This window comes from Sorex araneus, chromosome 6 (assembly GCF_027595985.1).
Source record: "Sorex araneus isolate mSorAra2 chromosome 6, mSorAra2.pri, whole genome shotgun sequence".
In the NCBI taxonomy this organism is placed as follows: Eukaryota; Metazoa; Chordata; class Mammalia; order Eulipotyphla; family Soricidae; genus Sorex; species Sorex araneus.
This window is the reverse complement of record NC_073307.1, coordinates 113,054,638-113,081,356: the sequence shown is the minus strand read 5'-3', so window position 1 is coordinate 113,081,356 and position 26,719 is coordinate 113,054,638. Positions and strand designations below refer to the sequence as shown.

General features: G+C 48.2%; 1 protein-coding gene across 1 annotated transcript in view; it reads left to right on the top strand.

The window, feature by feature from the left end:
• The window catches only part of GALNT18 (polypeptide N-acetylgalactosaminyltransferase 18), a 383,589-nt gene that overhangs the window by 203,457 nt on the left and 153,413 nt on the right, over positions 1-26,719 (top strand). The window contains exon 3 of the mRNA XM_004613599.2: positions 9,564-9,730. Coding sequence (XP_004613656.2) covers positions 9,564-9,730 — 167 coding nt within the window. The remainder of the gene's footprint in view (positions 1-9,563; positions 9,731-26,719) is intronic.

Genomic DNA, 26,719 nt, shown 5'->3' with positions numbered 1-26,719 from the left:
ACAATCAGACCTGGTATAAGTAATGTTCCATAGAGGGGTTTTCCCATTCTGCCAGTTCACGGCAGAATTCCTGCCCACTGAATTCAATCTATGTTTATTTTTAGGTTTTGTTTCGTGCAGCATGTGACAGTGCTCAGGGCTCACCCCTGGATCTGTGCTCAGGGATCACTCCTGGCTCAGGGGACCAGATGGGGGTGTTGGGGATTAAACTGGGGTCAATCGTGTGAAAGGCAAGTGTTACTCTCTCTCTGGCCCTCATTCAACTCTGTGATTCAAACATTTGTTCATTTGTTTCTTTAACTAGACCCCCCCACCCCCCGCCCCCACCCCCCCAACTTCCCACCCCACCGCCGCCTAGGGATTAGGTGAGTTTCTTGGAATGCTGGTGAGTTGAGTAGCTGTGGCCCGGGCCTCATGCCACTGATGGTGCTGTAGAGATACTGACATTTGTCACAGAACAGCACAGAGACCCAGTGCAGTAGCGTGTGTGTAGCAGGAGTGAAAAGTCAAGGACACTGTTTGACTCAAATGATCAAACAAAAGCTTTAATCCCTGCCCAGGAAGCGCTCAGCTCTTTCTACTCAGCTGTAGCTGTGCTCTCATGGGAAGGCCTGAGCCTCGCCAGACCCCCCACAGATGTTTGGAATTCTTCATCGGCTGATGTCTACACACCAGTACAAGCAGAAGCCACACATCTAAGCTCTGGAGGAGGACACACAGCCATCTGGGCTCAGACTTGGGTGGGCTGAGTCTATATCCTCTGACGTAGACTGTGTATCTGATGGTGACCGACCCCTCATGACTCACTGGCTGATAATGTTTCCTTCCTTTCTGTCGCCTGCCCTCCCCTTCTGCTTCCTGCCTTAATAGAGAGGGCAGCTCACCTCCCACCTGCCTGTGAGGAAGGGCTCAATAGGGCTGTGGCTCCTTCTCGAACCTGCCGAGATGCAGCAGTGCAGAGCTCCTGTGTGAGGTGACCCCTTACACTGTTCATCACCATTTGGGGCTCACAACTAGTCCGATCTCAACAATTTTCAGCCAGATGGTGATGCCACAGGGCAGAAAACATGGCAAGCTTTGCACCAGAGTTGTGGGGACATATATCAAATGAGAGCAATGATACAGAAGGTGGTTGGACTCCAGATGCTCTGAGTGCCTTGCTGTCATTGTTCCTGTCAACCTACAGACATTTCCTGTCCATCTTCAAGCATTAGTGACATCCCAAGTGACATCTCATGGTGCCTCTCCCACCCCAAGGGCTCCACTACACACATTGGAGTGAAGGGAACCTGGGAGAGGAAATTCCAATCAGTATTTAGCAGGCGTGTGACTAAAGGCATGTAACCACGCCTTTGCAGACGGAGGAGCCGAGGCTTAAATCCTGAGAGGTAACTTAGTCTCTCTGCTCTGTCTTCCTTATCTATTAAATGATCATGATGTATTTATTATACGGGGTTACAAGAAGGAATAAAATTGGGGGCTGGGGAAGAGCAAAAAGTATCCAGGAGTTTCTTAGAAAGGTAAATTAGCTGAATTTTGATTTTCTTTTGTTGTTTTTGACCACACCTGACAATGCTCAGAGATTACTCCTGACTCTGTGCACAGAAATTACTCCTGGTGGTGCTCGGAGAACCATATAAGATGCCAAGGATTGAACCCAGGTCGCCGCGTGCAAAGCAAACACCCTACCTGCTGTACGATCACTTTGACCTTTGACACCCTAAACTTTGATTTTCTTTCTTTTTTTTTTTGCTATTTTTTGGGTCACATCTGGCAGTGCTCAGGGGTTAATCCTGGCTTTGCACTCAGGAACTACTCCTGGGAGGAAGACTACTCCGGGGGACCATATGGGATGCTGGGAATCGAACTCGGATCAGCCGCGTGTAAGGCAAATACCCTACCCGCTGTACTATTGCTCCAGCCCTAAATTTTTGTTTTCTAAGCAAATCATAAACACTCAATAATCAGAGGATTTTTTCTGATGTTATTTCCACATAGTGTGGAGTGTGGGTAGCAGAGGCAGTAAGCCTCTCAGACTCCAGAGCCTGTGGAACCAGAGGATGAATGGGAATGGACAGAGGGAATGAACAGCTCTGCTGCCTCAGTGCAGGGAGAACCTTTGCGCTGCTCTTCTCCATCAGGGAGCATCTCCACATTGCTCTTCTCCTTGGGGATCCTGCATCAGGTTCATGAATGGGAAGCTGGCAGGTTCTGGTACTTACTAACTGGAAAGGACTTCAACAGTGTTTTCAACCTTCTCACAGGAGAAGAGACACCTGTGGACCTGCCCATCGATAATAGAAAACTACTATCCATTATATTGGCAATGATTTTTTTCTAGGACCAGTAGGGAATTTCTGTAGATGAGCACCCTTCCCACTTGATGTTCCCTCAGCAGCTCCAGGATGAGAAGGCTGACAGAGAGATTTAAGGAGATAGGACATTTGTGTGTGTGTGTGGGGGGGGGGGTGACAGTTGAAAACCACTGATTTAAAGAAGCAAAGAAGTGCACCCAGGTGAGACCTACCTAGGAAGGAGTGAGCGAGTGCCAAGAGTACAGACAGGGTGACCAGGGGAGGCTACTGATAGAAGGAGGACTACATTCTCCCTGCTGATAGAAAGACCAAGCTTTCCTGCCGGTGGAAGGAAAGATCATTCTCTTCCAGGTGCTGGAGTGATAGTACAGTGGGTAGGACATTTGCCTTGCACGCGGCCAACCCAGGTTTGATTCCCAGCATCCCATATGGTCCCCTGAGCACCACCAGGAGTAATTCCTGAGTGCAAAGCCAGGAGTAATCCCTGTGTATCGCTGCTGGGTATCACCCCAAAAGCCAAAAATGAAGAAAGAAAGAAAGAAAGAAAGAAAGAAAGAAAGAAAGAAAGAAAGAAAGAAAGAAAGAAAGAAAGAAAGAAAGAAAGGAAGGAAGGAAGGAAGGAAGGAAGGAAGGAAGGAAGGAAGGAAGGAAGGAAGAAAGAAAGAGAGAAAGAAAGGAAGGAAGGAAGAAAGAAAGAACAAAAAATAATAAAAGGATGGCTTACTCCTGAATCCTTACAACTAGAGTGATAGCATAGCGGGTAGGGCATTTGCCTTGCACAAGGCCAACCTGTGTTCGATTCCTCTGTCCCTCTTGGAGAGCCTGGCAAGCTACTAAGAGTATCCCACCTGCACATAGAGCCTGACAAGCTACCCATAGCGTATTCGATATGCCAAAAACAGTAACAACAATCTCACAATGGAGACGTTACTCGTGCCCGCTCGAGCAAATCGATGAACAATGGGATGACAGTGACAGTGACAGTGTTAAATAAAAGGATCACGCTCTTCCAGCCAATTGAACAACCAGGCTCTGCCCAGGATTCATGGTCTCTTGTGAGGTCCAGGAGGCTAACAATGGCTTCCTGTGACCGTTGCTGCAGGGGAGGGCCTCTGGGATAAACAGGAGCAGAGGCCCTGGGAATGTCATCTTCTCACTGCCAGACCCAGGGAAGTCCTGCCTCCCCCTGAGAACCTCTCAGGGTTGGATGCTGATCTCTGTGTGTATTGGCAGACTTCCCTGTGCACATTTCGTTCTCACTTTCCTTCTGGAAGAGTCTAGCGTCTCCTTCACCCCACTCAGGCAAACTCCCAGAGTCACGGCTCTGGTGACCTTTGCCTTAGAGAGGGAGCCCTCCACCCCCAACAACCTGCTAGAGTCTGGTGGCCACCGTGCACGCACCCCGTGGCCTGAGCATGACTGGCCTCATGTGCCTGCTGCTGCCTCCCTGTCTAGCCCTGGCAGTGGCACTGCAGTGCTTCACCACCACTCCCTTCCTGAGTAGCTCAGAAGGCTGTCTGGGAGCCCTGTAGAGTGGTTCCCCATTTTCGTCCTATCCCACACCGACTTCTTGGGGTTTGTTTTTTTTGGGGGGTGTCATATCTGGCAATGCTCAGGGGTTACTCCTGGCTCTTCTGGCTCTGCATTCAGGAATTACTACTGGCAGTGCTTGGGGGACCATATGGGATGCCTGAGATCGAACGCGGGTTGACCATGTGCAAGGCAAATGCCCGAGTTACTGTGCTATTGCTCCAGCCCCACACTACCTTCTTGGACAGAGATCAATAAAGTCGCTTTTATCACAGCCATCAATCCCAGCTTCTTATCTATCGATTTGATGCCCCTCTCTGAAATGCCTTGGGGTTGGTTTTTTTTTTTTTAATCTCCAGTGGAAAATGACTCAATTGCAAACAAGAATAAAAGGGAAAGGGGAACTTCTAGGGCTTGATGTCACAGGAGATTGTTCTCTTGGCAAAAGCAGTGAGGGGTTCATCTACAGTCAGACTTCCCGCCGGTAGCTAAGATAGTGAGACTTTGTTGTTCTTCTGCCTCTCACATCCCCTGGACCTTCCCGGGAGGCTAAGACCAGGGTCAGACATTGGAGCCTGCCTGCAGGAGGGCAGCTCTCAAGAGGCAGGGATGGAGTGGGAGGGAGGCAGTCACAGCAGGGCGTGGGAGCCAGCAGAGAGCATCACAATGGGCGGAAGAGTAGAGGCTGGTGCTGGTCTCAGGGCCAGGCCTGGGGCCTGACTGAAGCAGATGCACAGGGCGCAGGCTGCAGAACAGTGCCCTTTCCTCACAGCTTTGCACGTGTGTGCACTCCTTTTAAAGGCCTGGAGCTGCACGGGCAGACAGACATGTCTGAGCTCAGCGCCTGGCAGTGAGGATGGTGTTGGACCAGCAGGGCCGTGGGCATCCTGCCCAGCTTGCTGTTCTTCCTCCCGCTCTCTGTCCCCCACCCCTAACGGGGCAAGCTCTGCTTTGATGCTGAGATGAAGATATCAACAGTGACTGTGTGTGTTGATGTATGCGTGAGAGGAAAGGCTCTAGTTTTGAGCAGATGCCAACCGAATGCCTGGTGGTGGCTAGGCCCAGCGCTTGGCAGTAGGCATGCAGCTGTGAGCAGTGCCCACCTCTACCCCTCAGGAAACTGTAATCTGGTCAGGGGGGCGGGGGACCAGTGGTCTCAGAGTGCTTGGACTGTTCAGTGCTAAGACTGGGGAGAGTTTAAAGTCAAATGAGAGTTTGGTCAGGATAGTGCGAAGGGGAGGTTTCTTGTGGCTTTTGGTGGGGACAGGGGAGGGAGGGAAAGTGAACTGACTTCTTGAATGAGATGTCTTCAGTTTACCACATGTGAGATGGAGGATCTGGAGTTTTATGGAGAAGACTAAGGGACCACTTATTCAAACTTCCTTATTCTATACACTGGAGCGATGGTACAGCTGGTAGGGCGTTTGCCTTGCACGACCCGGGTTCGATTCCTCTGTCCCTCTCAGAATGCCTGGCAGGCTACTGAGAGTATCCTGCCCGCATGCCAGAGCTTGGCAAGCTACCTATGGCGTATTCGATATGCCAAAAACAGTAACAAGTCTCACAATGGAGACGTTACTGGTGCCTGCTCAAGCGAATCAATGAACAATGGGATGACAATGCTACAGTGCCTTATTCTATGACCATGATATAGAGGTGAGGTGGATTGCCTTGTCACCCAGCATGTGGGAGCAATGCTGGGACCAGCCCCTTCAATGTTCTGTCCTGCTCTTCCCTTCTTTGCTCACCCAAACCTACAGCTTAGTCATTGCAAAACACTGAAGAAGTTTATCTGGAAGGGTCCTGAGAAAGTTGTGGGAGAGAAGGATGTCAGAGGTCAGGGCATTTGGCCTGGAGGAATCACCTCCCTGCAGTGCATGGAAATGGAGAAGGGCTGGAGACTGAAGTGGATGATTCTGGGCCATAAATGGGGAAGGAAGGACCTGTGGCAGCCTGAGGCCCTGACTCTCCTTCACAGGAGGAGCTTTCTTAGAAGAAGGACCATTCTGAGATCAGTGCACGTGCAGAAAATGTAGGTCTCCCACCTATAAGTGAGCCTGCTTAGCTCTGCTTAATTCTCCAAACCCATGTGTCAAACCCTGGTGCTTGGTCAAGGAGCTACTTCTCCATGACACTTCCCTGAGGCTTCATGGCAGAAAAGAGAGCTGAGTCTCTTGATCTCTCTGTCTCTCTCTCTCTCTCTTGCGTGCATGTGTGCACACACAGAGAGATATGATCATATGATGATTATGATTTTGCACTGTGCTAGGTGCTCTGTTATGTTCCAAATGGTTTTCAGAGAGCAGCCCTATATTCATAAGAGTTTTTCATGTTAATGGAGAGATCTCATTGCTTAGCTTGCAAAAAGAACACAGGATTTCCATCTACTTGGAGGACCATCTGGAGAAAGCTCCCAGACCCTGGGATGCGCACAGGAGGGATTGAACTTGGCCCCTGTGGAATGGAGACCCCCAAGTGGTTATGTTCAGAATATAACATAATATAATACAAAAAGGAAAAAGTGGGAGAAAGGTCCTTAACCCCCAACTTTGGAAAACACCTGGGCACAACATAAAAGTTGAGGCATTGATGCTCTAGGCAGGAAAACAGACCCCAGGTCAATCTTTCTCCCTGGAGAGGTCAGGGGGAGGAGAGTGAATGCACTGTGCTCATCAGGAGCTCTTCATTCTCCTTTTATGGACAAAGTACAAAGGTCGTGTGCTAGGAGTTAGATCATATGTAATATTATTTTAGAAATGCAATTAGCGAGTAGCCTGTGCTCCTTCTTCCATCAGCTTCCAGGCCTAAGGAAAGACCCGCTGCTCTTGGTAGTCATAAAAGAACATTGGCCAGAGGAATTATTGGACCATTAATCACAAACTTTTAATTGCTGATATAAAGATTGTGTTCACAACAACAGAATAATTTTGGAAAGGGTCTGATGAGCTTCAGGGGTCACTTAGTCTCACTTTGCCATTCGGCACCCCCACCTCCCCTGTCTTGTCTCTTTGTCTCTTCCTTGCAGTTAAGTGAGCTGATTCCCACCGTCACCTCTACTGCCTCTTACCTCTGTTCCGTTGCACCTTTGCCAAGGCCAAGTCTGTGCCATTGATGTTCCGGCCCCAACCCTTTGTCTTTTGCTCCTCACAGAGCACCACACTGTCCTCTCACCCCTTAACTTCCCTTTGCTGCTCGGAGATGAAATGACACCATGTTTGCATTCATGTTTATTCATTCCCCTTGTCGAGTGCAAGCTCCATGAAGACTGGTTCTGTGCCATGTCCTGCAACTCCACTCTGTGCTGAAAGCAGCACCTGCCCCAGAGGAAGAAACTCGCTATTTCCACCATTAAGTAGAGGAATGATTCTACGCACGTCTGGGATTCTACCCACGTTTCTTAACCTGATGGTTTTATTCAACTTGTGAATGGTTATGATGGTTTTATTCAAGCATGGAGCAAAGTGGGGGAAAGGCCTCCATTCTTTCCCTTCCCCCACACCTCTCTTCAGTAAGAGGGAAGGAGAGCTGGAAATAGAATGGAGAAGTTTCTGTAAATTTCTGGTAACCATAGAGACCGTGATTTTAGTTTATTAATCTCCTGCTCTTAAGCAGGCCGGGGCCCCACGGTGATTTCTCCAAATTGCTCAGTGCCGGTTATCCTGCAGCCTTCCTCATTAAGGAGAGCAGGTCCATTCCTATCCTGCAGCACTTTAATTACTGACGTGTGCTAGCCCTGTGCTATTATGCTCATCATTGCATGTTCCAACCTGGCTGCTCCTCCCACTTTAGAGCAACCCAACATGTCACCAGCCCTGAATGCCTGGAGTCTGCCAGGCTGGTGATGGGAGCTGGCAGGCAGTCTCCTCTCCCAGACCAGGACCTGGCACGGGCCTCGATAGCTGCTCTATTCTTCCAGTCAACAGTCCTGAAGACAATAAGAGCCTTCTGGAAAGACATTTTAGTTTAGAGAGTGTTACCTATTACCTACAATGAGAACCATTACCTACAATGGTTCTCTGATCACAAGTCAATGCTTGCAGGTAGAAAATGGACAGACTCTTGGGAACCAAGTCACTCCTTGGGGTGTGACTCCCAGAGGCCGCATATCAGGGCTGTGTGTTCCTCTTCTTGCAAACGTCTGTGATTTTGCTTCATGCACTTCAGGTAGGAGAACTCCAAATGGCTTTATGTTTTCAGTGGCACTAGAGGGACAATGGAGCAGTAAGGGGTGATCTCCTTGTGACCACATACCTTTTGGAAAGGAGCCCCAACACCAATGTCAGAAGACCAGAGCTGGGATTCTGTCTTGGCAGCTGACTCCCAGTGGGGATTCAGCTTGTCTGAGCCTGCCTCTGTGTCTATGTAGGGGATTAGATTGGACCCTCTTCCTTTCCTGTTGTGACTCTGACTTCAGCTTCAGCCTGGTTCTGAGGTCACATCCCTGAGTCCTCACAAGGGGAGAACAGGCCCTATACAATGATCCTTCTGGAGAAAAGGTTGCATGTTTCTGGCCGCCGAGAGCTCTTAGAGGAGATGCATTTCTCTCCTGAGATACATCACAGAAGTCCACACCTCTTCTAGGTCTTGGCCACAATTTGGGAAAAACTACGACTTTATTTTACTTTATTTATTTTTTATTTTTTCAGACCAGGGATCATGGTGGGCCTCCGGCTCTGGACAGAAATAGCTGGAGATGTGCAGTGCCAGGTCTAGCTCTGAAACTAATACTTTCTGTAGCCTTTTCCCCCTTTCTTTTAGAAATTTATTTAGTTAGTTAGTTTTCCTTTTGGGGTTGGGGGCAGCCTCCTATAGAATGCTCAGGGATTATTACTAGCTCTGCTCTTAGGAATCACTCCTGGCAGGGCCCCGGGAACATATGTGGTGCCAGGGATTGAACTCAGGATGTCTGTGTACAAGGCACTTACCCTACCCACTGTACTATCACTTTAATCCCCCAAACTTTATTTACTTTTACAACAATAGCACTGTAGCACTGTTGTCCCATTGTTCATCGATTTGCTCGAGTGGGCACCAGTAGCATCTTTATTGTGAGACTTGTTGTTACTGTTTTTGGCATATCAAATACACCACAGGTAGCTTGCCAGTCTCTGCCGTGTGGGCGGGATACTCTTGGTAGCTTGCCGGGCTCTCCAAGAGGGACAAAGGAATCAAACCCGGGTTAGCTACATGCAAGACAAATGCCCTACCCACTGTGCTATCACTCTTTGTCTGTACAATACCCATATTATTGTTTTATACTCAGAATGTTGCTACACAAAGCCCCTTCATCCCTTCCCAGCCAACCCCTTAGCATCTTCAGATTGCAATTGCTTTGACCATATCTCTGGTTTTGCAAACCTAAGACATTCCTTTGGCCATGTTTTCTATCCTATTAATATGAAGAATATTGAGTCATTTTTCTGGAAAAATGTTCTGTGATCCCAGCAGTGTCCCAGGCACTGTGCAGGGTATGGCTCTTCAGTCAGGTTGCTTGCTGACAAACCCAGGCTCTGGCATGGGGCAAAAACATCTCAAGGGCCACCAGCCCATCTGCTGCTTGCTTGGGACTTGTTTTGTGTATGTCCCAGAAACCCTGGGAAGAATCCAGTCTTCTCAATCTTCACACCCCCAGCAAAACTGGAGCCAAGGCATGGAGTAGACCAGCCCCTAGGGGGGACCCCAGCTGAGTCTCTGACATATCTGCTCATTTGCTTCCAGGTGCCGCAACCTCTCATTCCCCGACAGCTTGCCAGAAATGAGCATCGTGTTCATCTTTGTCAACGAGGCACTGTCAGTGCTGCTGCGCTCCATCCACTCGGCTGTGGAGCGCACGCCACCACGCCTGCTCAAGGAGATCATCCTGGTGGATGACAACAGCAGCAACGGTGAGTGCATTGATCCTGGACTGACACATCGGCAAAAGGCTCAGCATCTACCTGCGGGTCCTTCTTTCTGAAGATTCTGTGGGAAGTTGCCCCAGAAGAGAGAGTCACAATGGTCACCACCCTTAAAGGTCCCCTCCAGAGGTGCTGCCTCTCCATATCCCCAGGGCCCTGTTCTCCTTATCTTCCTTAGTGGACATCCATGGTCTCTCTCAGTCCCAGTCAATCAAAGATAAACATCTCCAACCTATATCCCCATCACCTACCTATACAGTGAGACTTCCTTCCTGTGATTCTTCATTTTCTATGAATATTCTCTCACTAAATGGCATTCTTTGGTCTATGCTTAGATTGTTTGTGGGTGTTGTCTTCGCAAACATGCTAGGGATGGTGAGGGTATTGATATTGCAGGTGGTAGTTGAGATTGTGAATGGTAGCAGGTATATAACCCAGGGACAACAGAGCTGTTGAGAGTCTAGCCTTTTTGCATCTCTCCCTGTTCCACCTGACCAGAGCAAAGTCCCAGGTGGCTTGCAAGTCCTTGTTGAGATTTTCATGTCTGCATCTCCCATCCTCACTGCCAGCTGCCTCTTCCTACTGGTGCATATTTCTTGGCATCTGACTATCTCCATACTAAGCCCTATGTAGCCCACCCGCTAATTTCCTCCAAGCTTAGAGACTCTGCAGTGAAACAGATTTGCAAACCACTGCTCTCCAAAGGACCATTCATACAGTTGTGCTTTGGACAATGTGTGATTTAAAGAAAATAGACCATCGGGTCATGGCATCATGACGTCTCTCACGGGGCTTGTGTTATCTTCTGAGCTTTTGCTGATTTCACAGAGTATATTTTCCAATGAATCAGTTGCTTTAATGAGGAGTTCAGATGGGAGATTTGTGTTTTATTATCAATTAAAGCTGAAGCATAGCAGATAATTAGAATACATTTAATCTCCATAAGGAAATTTTCTTTTCCTTTTTATCATCATGGAGTAAGAAGTGTAGGAGTGTGAGAAAGGGATTGGAGAGCTTTATGAAGGGCATTGCTTTTATCCATCACTAGACTCCCATTGTCCCGGGGCTCTGAAGGGAGGTGAAAGCATCGAAGACAGCATCCAGTCGATGGTGCAGCTTTAAAAGTGACTATCTGTTGTGAGGGAGGCTGGCAGGGATTGTGCTCCCCTATTTCCAGCAGTGCTCACCCTCACTTTTCTCGGATCCAAGAAACAAAGACCCAAGGCAGGTCCTCACCTCCCAGGGCTAATAGGGATTGACCCACCCTTGTGAGCCCAGGCCTCCTGACACTACTCACTTAGATGGAAAGGAAGAAGCAGGTAAAAGAATCTTCTTTCCAAGGAAGATTGATCATGCCCTGAGCAAGAGGAATCCATGGGCCCTTTCTGCTGCACCTTCTCAGCACATGAAAAAGAGGAGAAAGAAATCTAGAAGTGAGGTCTTGGAGCTTCCTGTTTCTCCCTCACAGCAAGACTTTTTATCATGGACTTAAAGGTGCCACATTATCTCAAAATCCCCATAGGGGGAAAAAAAAGGAAGAAAAGTGACCACTGAGATTTACAAATATGAATAAGAAAAGTGAGTCCATAGAATATTTAATGTTTGGAGTTATAAGAGCTTAGCTTTTCTTTTGCATAGGAAGAAACCACAGGAAAACCACTGAAAGTTTTTGTGAGAGGAAGAGTGTGGTCAGAGCCAGGAAGTGGGCACTGGTTGTGGTATTGGGTGGGTACGAGGGGCACTTTAAAGATGGGAGCTGCAGGGCTGGAGTGATAGCACAGCAGGTGGGGTGTTTGCCTTGCATGCGACCGACTTGGGTTTGATTCCCAGCATCCCATATGGTCCCCTGAGCACCGCCAGGAGTAATTCCTGAGTGCAGAGCCAGGAGTAACCCCTATGCATCGCCGGGTGTGACCCAAAAAGGAAAAAAAAAGATGGGAGCTGCAAGAGGAGCCAGCGAAGCAGCACAAACATGAGGTCTCGGGACCTGGAGGGTGAGGAGTCTGAGGCAAGGTCCAGCCTGTGAGAGACTGTGAAGGAAGTACTAGTTAGATCTCTTGACTCTACATCCTACGCAGGGACTGGGTTCTCAAGTCAGGGTACCACATAGGATGCACATCGGTGCATTTGCAGGAGAAAGGGTTGAGGAGCTGCACTCAGTGGTTCTTCATCAAGAATGAGGTACTTCTGACTCCGACCTTTGTGACATGTTATGATGGTACAAATAAGGGTCTTGAGAGTGATAATGGTGGTGAGGTGACATGAAGCAATAGAGACTGACATATATATACCCCCATGTGAGTGCGTGTCTGGAGAGGCCCAAGCAAATTCTGGAGGATTGTGGCTAAGGCAGCACCTTCTCAGAGGATATTGTTGTGTGAGTTGTTAATATGGGTGACGGGGGTAGGGCACAGGGGACCATGTTGGGCATTTCTGTGTCCCTCACTGAGAACCTCAAATTACTTCAAAACAGAAAGTGCAAACTCATGACAGATTTTCCTAGAGACTTCTGCCTCAGTGGAAGTTTGGAGAGTCTGGCCGAGTCTGGCCTCTGTTTTATAAAGCTTCCTTCATGGCTCTGTGGCATGGCCCCCACTGAATGAAGGGTATGTAGCTTTAATGCTGCAAATGACCCGGTGTGTCTGTACAGGAGGCAAGTGTGACGTCTCAGGGCCTAGGAACTTACAACTCAGAGGTGGTAGTCGACTAATCCCCAAGTGTCCCTCAACCTCTCAGAGCCTCCACTTTTTCCTGTTGAAAGCGGGTGTGTGAGCCCTACTAGTTTGCTTCATTTGCCCATTAGGGCTGAGACTTCCACATGCAGCAAGCCAATCCCCAGCTCTCTCCCAGGGCTCTCCCTCTCTCTGAAAGAGAGGCTTTCACATAGCCTCAAGCAGGGAATCCTGTGGGTGAATTTGGAGGCTTGTTCCCAGACTGACAAGCCATTAATACGGAGGAGAGAGTGGCCAAGAAGAGAGGGGAGAACAAAACGTAGACGTTTTTAAGAGAATAGTGAGTGGAAATGATTTAGGAATTGGGGGCAGAGGGCTGAGAGAGGAGGAAAGGCCAGGAGATGCAAGAACCACAGATTCCATGGCAGAGGGGCTGTGAGCACTAAAGGAATGAGCCCATCGAGAGGTGGTAGGAAATGAACTTGGGCAAGGAACCCCTGGATTTGGAAGGTGCTGATCCTGGAAACCTTAGTTAGAAGCTTTAGAAAAGTGTGTGTGGGACTGCTGGTGGGAATGCCGGCTAGTTCAGCCCTTTTGGAAAACAGTATGGACGACTCTCAAAAAACTTGAGGTTGAGCTCCCATTTGACCCAGCAATACCACTGCTGGGAATATATCCCAGAAAAGCCAAAAAGTATAGTCGAAGTGACATATGCACTTATATGTTCACCGCAGCACTGTTTACAATAGCCAGAATCTGGAAAAAACCCGAGTGCCCTAGAACAGATGACTGGTTGAAGAAACTCTGGTACATATATACAATGGAATACTATGCAGCTGTTAGAAAAAATGAGGTCATGACGTTTGCATATAAGTGGATCTACATGGAAAGTATCATGCTAAGTGAAATGAGTCAGAAAGAGAGAGACAGACATAGAAAGATTGCACTCATCTGTGGAATATAGAATAATAGACTATAAGACGAACACCCAAGAATAGTAGAAATAAGTACCAGGAGGTTGTCACCATGGCTTGGAGGCTGTTCTCTCACTCTGGGCAACTCAGAGAAGGGAACAGCAAGTAAAATGTGGTTGTTGGTCATGTGGGGGAAAGATGATGCGGGCCAAATATAGACTAGAGACTGAACACAATGGCCACTCAACACCTTTATTGCAAACCACAACACCTAACCAGAGAGAGAGAACAAAAGGGAATTCCCTGCCATAGTGGCAGGGTGGGGTGGGGGGAGACGGGACTGGGAAGGGGGGGTGGGATGTTGGGTTTACTGGTGGTGGAGAATGGGCACTGGTGAAGGGATGGGTTATCAAACTCTGTAAGGGAGAAACATGAGCACAAAAATGTATAAATCTGTAACTGTACCCTCACGTTGACTCACTAATTAAAAATAAACTATAAAAAAAAAAAAAGTGTGTGTGGGAGGAGGTGGGTGGGAGGTAGTGGGGGGACGGGGGCTGCAGAACCAGCTGAAGATAAAGAGTTAGAATTTTGTGTGAGAGATTTTGACTGTAATGGAGAATCATGAGCGAAGGCAGAAACTAAAGTAATATTTTCCGTCAACAGTATTTTAAAATCATAATCTTTGGTAAGAAATATATTTGCCTCATGACCCAGGATTTCACACCTGTTCTCCACCCCCGCCACACACACACACACACACACACACACACACATATACACACACACACACACATCCACCCACATGCACCCAGACTATTACACAACTTTCAAAAAGCAACTGCTTCCCTGCCATTGTGTGAAGAGCTCTTATTATTACCATTTCTGTTACTGTTTGTTCCATGTTATTCAGTTGTATATTGTGTTGTTCTGCTTTGTCTTGTCTCGTATTATGTTGTTGTCTTGTCTTGTATTATATTGTATTTCTCGCTTTTTTTTTTTTGAAAGACTGTTTACAAGCTCCTGACTGCATATTAGACTCGCTTGAAGAACTTTCTAAGGAAATCTGGTGGCGAGATTTTAGCTATGGCGGCTTCCAGGTCTGGAGAACCTCAATCTGCGTGCCTGAATCGTATAGTCTGGGGTAGGAAGTACGACTTCTGTGGAGGGGGAGAAGCAGTGGGGTCCAGGAACCCAGAAAGCAGAGTTGACTTTGGGAACAAAGGGAATATCTTTCACCTCTCAGGTATAGAGTTGGAATGATTTATGCATAAATTAACATTATTGTGAATCATGGTACCTCAATAAAATAGGAGGAAAATTGTTTTTATAAAAGGAAAACTTTGGGGCTGGAGAGATAGCACAGCGGGTAGGGCGTTTGCCTTGCATGAGGCCGACCCAGGTTCGATTCCCAGCATCCCATATAGTCCCCTGAGCACTTCCAGGAGTAATTCCTGAGAGCAAAGCTAGGAGTAACCCCTGTGCATCGCCAGGTATGACCCAAAAAGCAAAAAAAAAAAAAAAAGAAAAAGGAAAACTTTGGCCTTGGAAGGAACTGCCATTCCCAGCCTTAGCACATTTGTGGGTTCATTCTCCAGAGTCACATCTCAACTCAAAGCAGCACTTGTTTTTTTGATTTTTTCCCTTTTTTCTCTCTCTCATCAGGTCAGCTCAGCTAGGAGTTACACAAATGCCAACCGAATGGGTTGGCCAGAAGCATAATACAGCAGGTAGGGTGCTGGCCTTGCATGCAGCACCCTGGGTTCAATCTCTGACATCCCATAGGGTTCCCTGAGTCAACAGGAGTGATTCCTGAGTTCAGCGTCAGGAGTAAGCCCTGAATGCCTCCAGTTGTGAGTGAGAGAGAGAGAGACAGAGACAGAGACAGAGAGAGACAGAGAGAGAGAGAGATCCAAGAGGGAGGACTGGCTTTCCTGCCTCAGTTCTGCCACTTCCTCGCTATGGGTTCTCTTGTTATCTTAAGTGCCCTGCCCTGTCTTGCCAGCTCCATAGAGTCCCTGAATATGTGATGAGGGGCTGGGATGAAAGGTGTCCCCTAAACTGTGGGGAGAGCTCAGGGTATCTTCAGGACAGACTGTGACAGGAGTAGGAATAACAGCAATAATAATAGCAGTGATGGCACCGCTCAGTCCCTGTGTTGAGGAAGCTCTGGCTTTTCTTTCCCGCTCAAAAAGTGAGCCCAGAGCCTGATATTCCATCATTTTTCTGTTTCTCCTCTTCCCGGCTTCTTCCTCACTATGCATTCTGAACCTCTTCAAACCCCATTTTCCTCATCTGTAAAATTGCGGCGTGTAATCCCTACCTCAGGGATTGCTTGCCTTTTAAATGGGATCATGCAAAATGGAAGGGACGTGGTGCTGGAGAAGGAATGAAACAGGAGTGTGTATGTGTGTGTGTGTGTGGGGGGGGGGGGGGTTCCAGAATGGCTGCCGTGCTCTGGGGCTAGTCCTGAGAGCTGGTCCCACAGCCCCTGCTCTGGAGAAACCTGGGCTTTGGGGTCTCTCCGGGCCCCTAGGGAAGGACATTCATCACAACATTCCTCTCTGCACCTTTTTAGACCATCAGTCCTGTGTCCATAGACTCGAGCCAAAGGCAATGCAGGAATCTGTGCATCAGGGTCCAGTCTGTTCTCTGCTTCCTTAGACATTTCCTGAAGCAGCTCTGCTTTTCCACAGGCTGGTGCCGTGTCAGAGATGTTCACGCAGCCGCAGAGGTCACAAACTTGAGTGTTGAGGCTGGATTAGGAGAATGATGCTTAAGAGCTGGGTGTGGCTCAATGGAAAAATGTACAATATCTACCTCTGGACATGTGGACTTGCTGGCCCTCCCCCTGCAATGCTCCTCCCCTCTATGCCTCCCATCCCACTTGCCCCCCCCCACATGACTTGCATTCATGGCTACTTTATTAACTTTTCCAATTTCCCTCCAGTTGTACGTTAAATTCTATAAAGATAGGGGAACTTGCTTCATTCATTCCTGGATTTCCAGTCCCTAGGATAGGGCCTGCTCTTTGTAGATGATTGTACAGTAAATACCGAGTCAGTGCCAAGAAGGGATGAAATTTGACCAAAGCATAAGCGCCTTCCTTCTCACAGGCTTCCCAGAGCATTCTGCGGCAGGCAGTGGGGCATCCTGTCGGAACCACTGCTGCATCTGCTGCTCCCCCTCCTGCCAGGCCCTTAGCTTCTAGAGTCTGTCTCTGGCAGCAGCACAGCTGGGTGGAATGTTTCCTCCTGGTGGGTGGGGTGTGGCCCTTGGACCTCCTCCATGCTCCATGCTTCCTTGATAGCATGCAGGGCGCAGTGGTAGAACTCAGAGCGTTTGCTGCTCTGCTACCCCACTTGGCCTAAATTCAGTTCTGTGCCCTCTGACCCTCCTCCCTCCTGGGTCCCTTGACAAGCTGTCCTGACTTCCAGGGGCCCTGTCTGCCCTGTAACTCTGAGGCCAGGCTTCCCTCCCTGCTTCTCCTCCGTTTCCTTATCTCAGGTAAACGGTGTGAGCATGACCCGAAGGCTCCTGCTGTAATTACTGTGCTTCTTGGAAAATCCCAAAGGGCCAGTGTCATTAAGTGGGACTGAATAATTCCACTTTACAGACCTCCAGAGAGAGCAAAGCATCAACATCTGCAGCCAATGGAGTCATCGCTTCCTTTGACTGTTGGCATGTATTTACATATCCACTCACTTCATTCATTCATTCAGTCAGTCAGTCCTTCAACTGGTTTTTGGTGGCCATGGCTGTGCTCCAAACATTATCACACATATTAGCACACCTTCCCTCACCCTTCACCATGACAACTCATTCATGTCACACAGACATTCCACACAGGACCTGGCACAGAGAAGATGCCCAGGCTTCCTCCCCTCACTCCTTCCCACATGCTAGGCACACTCACTTCACAGGAAAATTGATTTTCTCTGTTCTCTTGTGCTTCCTTCTTTGAACTCACACCTCCTTTGATAAATATAAACCTCATACACCCTTTCCTCCAGCTACTTGAAGTTTCAAAATGAATTTGAATTTCATGCCTAAGCACATCAAAACAATGGCAATAGCCACTTCTTTAGTTGACAGCAGGGGATGGTGTGGGAGTTGGGGGTGGGACGGGAATATGGGAACGCTGGTGGAGGGAAATAGACATTAGTAGTAGGATTGGTGTTGAATTATTATATGCCTAAAACTCAATTATCAATAAGTTTGTGAATCACAGTTCTTTAATTAAAAAAAAATGAAAGAAAGAATCCCATTCCCTGGAGATTTTGATCTGTTCATTGCTGGTAGGGACTTGTCCAGCCCAAACCAGCATGACGCTGGTGCTCTCCCACTGCTCCTAGGTGAGGGAATGGCTGGTCACACACTTGCAGCTGGTACCCGCCACATCTGGATCCAGCTGTCTGTGGGAATCGTGTGCCTGCGGCTATGAGAGGAGGTGTGGTGGCGGAGTCCGTGGGAGAGGGCCATCAATCCCAGCTGGCTCTGAGGTCCTAGTGTGCAGAAACTTGCCAGGGTCTCTGTGTGTGGACAGCAGAGGAGAGATAGGACCTCAGGAATTCTGACAGCCAGGAGGTTCTTTCTCCCCTCCTTCGTGCTCTCTCTATCTTCCAGTCTGTCTGCTGCCATGCTATGTAGGGACACAGCTGAGCCCTCTGCTTTGATTGCAGTAGCTCTGGCATGTTCCCCTTGCTGAGTCCCCTTTTGGGAGGGACTGGCTGCCTCCCACAATGCAGTGCCTTTGCTGCCCCTGTGCATCCTGCATTCAGAGTCATAGCACCTGGAAGGGTCTCATAGCAGAGCATAGTCATAGCATCTGGAAGGGTCTCATCCCTGCCTTCCCCCTGCCTTTTGGGCCAGAAAGTACCCATTGGTGCCCCTGCTCATGCTGACCCCCTTTCTCCCTGTTGTTACTGACTGTTTACTCACTGGTCACAGAGGAGCAGATTGCTGTGAAACTTCCATGGTGTCCCATAGTGGCAAGTCCAGAGGAACATGATGTGGACTTCCCAGTGTCTCATCCACCAGCCTTAAATCAGCACATAGTCAGCAGTGAGTGTTTAGAATAAGCCAGAGAGTATTCTAAGTATGTCCCCCATTTTTTATTAAAGCACCACTATTTATAAGGTTATTCATAGTTGAGTTTTAGCCACAGAGTATTGCAGCACTAGTCTCACCACCAGAAGTGGGGCAACAGGGCTAGCAAGGGAGGGGCAATGAACGACCCTAGGAGAAACTGATGCATTGTCTCCTGGGGTCAAACCTAGCCCAGTAAAGAAAGACATGGTATACAGAGGTTTCTAGACTTGTGTTGGCACTGAAAGGAATCACACAGTCCATAGCAATGCTTTAGGTCTTTTGATGACAGAAAGCTTCCTCGTCGCTTCCTACTTCTGTTGAAATAGGGATAAGCTGTATGTGTGTACGCAAGTGTATATTGCAAGTATATGGGGGTGGGTGTGAATTGGAGGGTGTTTTTATGCAGGGTGAGCTTGTATAAGCATGTGTGTGTGTGAGCATGTGTAGATAGTATGAATCTGAGGGTGTATTTATGCAAGGTGAGCATGTATAAGCATGTATGTGTGTATGTGTGTGTGTGATGTGAATCTGAGGGTGTGTTTATTCAGGGTGAGCATGTATAAGTGTGTGTGTGATATGTGTGTGAATATGTGTGGGTGGTATAAATTTGAGGGTATATTTATTCAGGGTGAGCATGTATAAGCATGTGTGTGTGTAATATGTGTGTGTGTGTTTGAACATGTGTGGGTGGTATAAATCTGAGGAAATATTTATGCAGGGTGAGCATGTGTAAGCATGTATGTGTGTATGTGATGTGAGTCTGAGGGTATGTTTATGCAGAATGAGGATGTGTATACACACATGCACATGGTGTCTTAGTCCATTTTTGCTGCTCTAACAAAGTGCTTCACACCAGTGGCTTCAGCCACAGAAATGAATTTATGCTTTTGGGAAGGACAGAAGTCCAAGCTGGGTATCTGAGAGCACCTAGTTTCCAGGCTTCTGGAAGACTCCTTCCTCCTTCCGGTATCTTCCTGTGGCCCTCTCTGGCATTGTGCATGGAGATCAGGAGCGCCGGTGTCTGTCCCCATTTCCTCAGACAGAGAACTGACCCCATCCTTGGGACAGCATCCTCATGAACTCAGCCAAGCCTGACTATTTGCCAGGCTCCAGTTCCAAGTACCATCAGATTGGGATTAGGCCTTAAAGCTGTGACTTTGGGAGGTCACCCATATGTTCTGTCCATAACTGGGCTTAGGTGTGTTTGTGTGAGCAGTAGGGAACAATACCCCACTAACTCATGATGGCGCAGCCTTTTCCACTGCTACCTGGAGCCACCTTCACAATTCTGAACAATGACAAATAATTGTGTAACTGCGAATCACTGTGCTTTTTTAATTGTTGGTAATTCACAATGCAGTGACAAAATTGAATCAGAGCTCCCAGATTTCTCACTGCCAGCTGCTGGGTCCCCTTCCACCCCTTGCAAAGGCCCCCATCATCCCTTGGCCCAGAGCCTGCCTAATCATTGTTTAATGTCTCAAAGATGCCGTCCTCCACAAGAGATACCCATTCCAGGCTGTTAAAAAAAAAAAATCAAACCAACAGCTTTGCTTGCAGCTGGAATAATTGCAAAAATTTTTAAAAAGGGGGGGGAGAAAAAGCGGAGTTAAAGAATGGTCCAACAGTATTGTGCTTTATGGAGCTTAAAGAATCCCATATAGCTAATCTAATTACAGCCAAGGTTCAGGCAGTTTAAAGGTATTTATACAACCAGGCACGTGGGCTGTCAGCCTGCTCAGCTGCAGGCTCTGTCTCATTCTCATCCCTATGCCTTTGACTGGTGTAACTAGACTGACCCACCCATGAGACCAGGCAAGATGCCGGTACCTCTGGCAGCCAGTGTCAGTCCTGCAGGAGGCACTCACCATTGCTCCTAAGTAAATCCTGGGGCTGCACTCCCTGCACTTTGCACTGCTAGTCTGAGAGCTCCTTCGGGCCAGGGCACGCTTGAGTCCTTGGATGCTGTGCAGTGCCCTCTCCCAAGGAAAGAGTTTATCTGACTCAGGTCTCACCCACCCCTCTGATCTGAACCCTGATCTGAGAATCAGGGTATTTTTCATTTTGTGCATTCTTGATGTTGTTTGTTGCTGTTGTTGTTGTCAGTTTTTTTTTTTTTTTTGGAGAGGATGTGGGGTCTTGTCTAAGCTCAGAGAAAACTCCTGGCGGTGCTTGGAGGACCACAAGTAGTGCCAAGGATTGAAACAGGGTCAGCTGTGTGCAAGGCACACAGCTTAATCCCTGTTCTGTCTCTTCAAGCACCCCATCCTAAAATTGAACCCTCCTTCAGCCAGTGAGTGCGGGGAGGAAGGGAATCAGAGCTACATCTTCCTGACAGATTCCGATTGCCCTTTTCTCAACTGAGTGCATGGGGTTCTACTTCTCTGGGACACCCAGGAAGGGGCATGTGGGACACAGAATCCAGTCTGTGCTTTTTATTTGCTAAGTGGAACTCCTCGGCCTGGTTGTCTCGGAAATGCCTTCTTTAAGGGATCTAGAGGTGGCGGTTGTGGGGAGGTCCCTTTCTGTAATGTCCCTCAAGATGCCACATGTTAGCACCCAGCCCATCCTTGCTTCCGTGGAGAAGAGCAGCAGTGTTCGCTTTCCCCAGTGGGCCACAAGGTCTCGGGGCTGCTGGAGCCTGGGACATGCTCCTCCACGCCCTGGTTTTCCTCAACATGCCTGAGTTGCTCCCACTTAGCCTTCTGCCAGCGTTTCCCCAGTGACCTGCAGTTCCCTGCTGACACAGAGCCTTGCTGTGTGTCCTGCCGACATGGGCTCCCTCTCCGGCCCTAGCCCAGTCCTCCGCTGGAGGGCCTGAGGCTGCTTCACCAGGCAGGGTCTCTGCATTTCTGATCCTCTCTTGCAATGCTTGGGATCTCCCCTTGAATGTCTTTTGACAGGGAACAAGCCTTCTTTGTGCAGCCTGAGGTGTTCCTGGGCCTGGAGATCCTGCTTTTTGGTCACCCTGCCTCAGAGATAGCCAGTTTCTACCCTCCCTGTGCCTGGCCAGCCTCTTCTCTGTCCTCAGGCCACTCTGCTGAGGTTCCCACATGCCATCCAGAGGCACCTGCTTGAGTCTGGAAATGGTGTGGGAGCTCATCTTCCCTTTCAGGCCTCTTTGTCAGATCAGTAGGGGAAACTGTCAGAGAATCGGGATTCCTGGCATCCTTATTTGCCAACCAAGAGCAACCCCAAAAAGACAAAGGCCGTCCTTCCGGGCAGTTCTCACGAGTTCTCCATAAGTAGTCTGCCATAAATGCGCTTGGGCATCTTTGCTTCCCAGGTGAATCAAGGTAAGGTGGTTTGATGCACAAAGCCCACGGGAACTCAATATCCAAAAGACCTGCTTCCCATGGTCTGTCTTATGACCATCTGGGCCAAGGGAAGTTCCTGGAGCTGGAAGGGCAATCCAAGTAAGAGAGGTCATCAGAGGGGTCTCCTGTTCCCAGGTGATGGATGGCCTTGCTGCTGGTTGTGGGGAACCAAGCTGCCCCAGCAAAGCCTCAAGATACGTCCCAAGTGGGAGAAGTTCCTCACCCCTTCCTGGCTTGAAAAAGTCATACTGGGGATCCTCCCTCCTTACTCGCAATTTTTCAAAACTATTCCGAACCCAATACCCCCAGGATGCTATACAGTTTATTCTCAGACTAAGCAAATGTTAACAAGAGCTATTGTTTTAGCTAAGATTCTCTGATGTGTTGCTTCACTTTACCCAAAGAATGATCAATATAGAGTAGGTACTATTATCCTCATGCTCATGTCATAGATGAGAATATCAAGAATTGGAGAAGTCAAAGGTTGCACTGCTGGGAATGATAGGGCCAGTGTGTTCAACTCAGGTGGGATTTGGTGACAGAACCTGACTCAGTCTTGCCACTATGTTCAGGATTGAGTCCCTCAACTTATTACCTGTCCCAATTTTGATAGATAACAAGAATGGCAGGGGTGAGACAATAAGGAATGCTGGGGACTATGGTGAACAGGAGCATGAGCCCAAGTTTGCCCCAGAGGAGCAGTCAGTGCTGGCTCTGGCCTGCTGCTTATCTGCTATAAGTCTCCAGGCTTTTATCCAAGTGGGGCATCCATGATTTGGTCTTTGATGAGCAGAGCAAGCTATGTGGGCAGAGCCAGTAAAGTCCTGGTCTATGGCCCCTGTCATATTAATTTCCAGGGTGAGAACTAGAAGCTTCCCTGGAGATGCTGTTTATTGCAGGCATCCTTAGTTCCCCCTCATGCAGGGAGGTCCCTCCTGGGCTGGTGGATGTATTCAGCAGTGCACACAGTCACAAGTGACTTTTGGTTTCTGGATTGTGACAATCACACAGTGGATTTGGTTCCTGGGTTGTAAACTCAGATGCCATTTGAATGTCATTCCTGCCTCTTGAGACCTTGGAAACAGTTTACATCAGGTGCCCCAGCCAGGTCTGGACAGGGAGAGGGGAGTGGCCAGCTCCTAGACAGCAGGGCACTTTGCAGGGGAGTGGAGGGCTGAGGAAAAAAGCAAAGGGGGGAATATCTGAGCAGGCTATCGGGGATTGGAGGGCTGAGAAGACTGCAAGGGAGAGGAGGTTGAGCAGACTGCAGGGGAGGCAGGTCATTCGTGAGTCCGCAATGGGCTCTTCTTGGGGATGGAATGGTAGTGGGGTGGGGAGGCCACACGGGAGAGGTGAAAGCTCAGTTCTTCCTAGAAGCCACTCTTGGTGTGGGTGGTTGTACTGGGCATGTGCCATAGCTCCCCAGAGCTCACCCAAGCTTTCTTGCATCTCTCCCCACCCACCCCTACCTGCACCCCTGAGGCTTGTGTGAAGTGAGCTTGTGCTGCTGTGGTGGATTTGTTGGCAGCTGTTGTGGAGAACAACTAATGACCTATTTAAAAGTTCAACAAGACCCAGGTAAACACCCTGGCTGAGCTTGAGGCTTCAGACATTTGGGAAAGATATGTGAACTAGAACATTACAAACCCAAATCCTTCGACAGAAATGAATGTGAAATGAGATCAGGGCTCAGTACTTACATGCATTCCCAGATGAATGGAAATTGAAAAATATCCTTGAGTGGACAGTCGTACCATTCCTGGGAATATATCCTGGAAAGTCAAAAAAGTATAGTTGAAATGACATCTGCACTCGAACATTCATTACAGCACTGTTTACAATAGCCAGAATCTGGAAAAAACCCGAGTGCCCGAGAACAGATGACTGGTTAAAGAAACTTTGGTACATCTACACAATGGAATACTATGCAGCTGTTAGAAAAGATTTAGTCATGACCTTTGCATATAAGTGGATCAACATGGAAAGTATCATGCTAAGTGAAATGAGTCAAAAAGAAAGACAGACATACAAAGATTGTACTAATCTGTGGAATATAAAGTTAACAGAATGGGAGACTAGCATCCAAGAATAGTAGAAATAAGTACCAGGAGATTGGCTCCACAGCTTGGAAGCTGGCTTCACATGCAGGAGGAAAAGGCTGATCAGATAGAGAAGGGAACAACAGGTAAAGTGTGGCTCAAGGACCCGCTGGGGATGGGAGGTGCATGCTGAAAGTGGATTATGGATCAAACACGATGGACACTGAATACCTCTATTTCGAACCACAACTCCCAAAAGGAGAGAGAGAGAGAACAAAAGGGAATTCCCTGCCACAGAGGTGGGGTGGGATAGGGAAGATGGGATGGAGGGTGAGAAGGATACTGGGATCATCAGTGGTGGAGAATGCGCACTGGTTGAGAGATGGGTGCTCGAGCATTGTATGGCTGAAATACAAGCATGAAAAGTTATTAAGTCTGTAACTGTACCTCACAGTGATTCACTAATAATAATAAAAAGACTATCTTTGGGTGAAGGGGTCTCACAGTACAGGGGGGGCCTTCCAGCATGCCTCTGTGGCTGGTTCCAGCCAGGTCTCAGAGGGGAAAAATGGAAAGTTCTGCAGATACAATCAGGTGGTGGATAAAAGGTTCTCTGCTCAGACAGGGGGATAGGATTAAGTTATCACCACCCATGGGAGATGACAAATTCCAGCCACCCAGAGTCAATTGGAAGGCCCACCTCCCACACCCACCGATTCTGAGATGCTCAAAATAAGTGCAGCTTTGATGCTCAAGGAAGGTCAGTGGCTGTGTCCTGTGGTCTGAGCGTGTCTGCAAGATTGTCTGTGTTGTCAAATTTCATTTGGCTTCAACATGAGAGCAAACACAGAGAATCGAAGAAAACAAAAGTGTTGGCTGAGCTCTGGGCTCCAGGGCTGCTCAGGCATGAGCCTGAGATATCGGCAGAAGCAATGAAATTTTCTCTGCAAAGAACATTCAGGGTTGTGATTTAATCTTTCTGGAGGGAGTTTCCTTGACCTAAATGTCTACCTGTTTCCCTCTGCACCCGTGCACACAGCCCTTTATCCTTCAGTGCCACGGGCATGCAGCTTCTGTCACTGTGGTCCTGGTTTCTGCAAGGTCCAATCTTACTCTCCCACATCCTAATGACTGGATTCCTGTATGGCTTCAGGGCATCCATGGTGGAAGAGAAGGGGAGAAAAGAAAAAAGATGAGAGAAGGGAGAAATGGAGGTAGTAAATGAATGGGTAGGTAGATGCACAGTTGGTGGGTAGGGAGTGGAAGGACGGATAGTTTTTTTCTCATTTTTACCTCAAGGCATTGTTAGTTCATGTCCATTTTACAGATGAAGAAACTAAGGGTCAGAAGTGATAGTAGGTCACTAAATCTTTCCCTGCAGGATGGCAGCAAAGCTGGAGTTAGTTCCCACATGGCCTAACTTTAAGTTCAATGTGTCCCTTTGCTCCTTTCTCAAATTGTCATGAAATTTTTTTTTTAATTTTATTAGTTCACCATGTGGAAAGTTACAAAGCTTTCAGGTTAAAGTCTCAGTTATACAATGCTCAAACACCCATCCCTTCACCAGTGCACATATTCCACCACCAAGAATCATAATATACCTCCCCCCTTCCCCCCACCTCCCCAGCCCCCCACCCCGCATGTGTAACTGGTAAATTTCACTTTACTTTGATTACATTCAATATTTCAATAAAAAATTTCACTATTATTGATTTGGAGTTTCTCCCCCCTAAAGTTGATCTGCTGAAAAGAAAGCATTTGGTAATTTGTTTTCCATTGCTGAGAATGAAGAGATATGAGGTCCGGAGGCCGCACTAGCAGCAGCATAGTTTTGGATTTCTGTATTTTAGTAACTAAGTCTAGTGAAATGTCTGCCAGGAATCACAACATTGTAAGCTTGTACCTTTCAGCTACTTTATATTCCACATATGAGTGTGATCTTTCTATGTGTCATGAAATTTTTTACTTATTTATTTTTAATTGTCTGCCTTCTTCCTAGAACCAGAGACTCACATGGGATTGGGCGAACCATTTATGCAAATAGGTGGCCAGGGACTGGAGAGATGGTACAGGGGTAAGGTGTTTATCTTGCCTCAACACAGAGCTAACCACAGTTGGATCTCTCACTGTATATGACTCCCCAGAGTCTCATAGGCTGGGGATTAGTTCCTCTCTGAGCACAGAGCCAGAATTAATCCTTGAGCACAGCCAGGTGTATCCCACTACCATTTCCCCTACCCCTACCCCACAAATAGCTGCAATTTGTGTTGGTTAAACCACCTTCAACTGGGAGGCACTGGTGGTAAGCACAAGTGTCAATGTGTTAAGCTGTTGTGCTTGTAATACCCTCTAACACCCAATACAGAACCAGGGCAGCCACCCGTAGTATGCTAGTTGCTGGTTAGTCACTGGACATGAGAAAGGCAGGGCCCTCTGTCCTCAGGGAGCTCATGGTTTGCAAGTAAAGGAAATAAATAAATACCTAGAGGCTGCACTATATGCTACCCCATAAGAAAATATCACACTTGAAGATCAAATATGGATTCTAGGCAGATATAGTGGTGCCACTTGCAGGGGTGGGGTTAGACAGGACGGAGGGACACAGGTTTAGGGAGCAAGGTCAGGGTTTAGAGTCAGATGTGCTGAGTGTGAAGTTCATGCATGGGGAGCTTTTGGGACATTTGCAGAGACAGGCTGAGCAGGGTGGCACCCAGGTTCAAGGCAGAGAGGTCAGGGTCAGAGATCTGACTGGACAGCTGAACTGGCACTATGAGGGAGTGGCCCAACTCCCAGATCTGCTCTTGGGCTGTGAGGAAAGAGGTCCTGGACACCCCTACTCTCAGGCTGCACACTGGATGCTGCCCCACACCGAGTGGGCCACTCTGGGGTAGTGCCAGCCCAGGGTGAGAAACTGACATTCCAGCCAGTTGGATTGTTCTGGGCC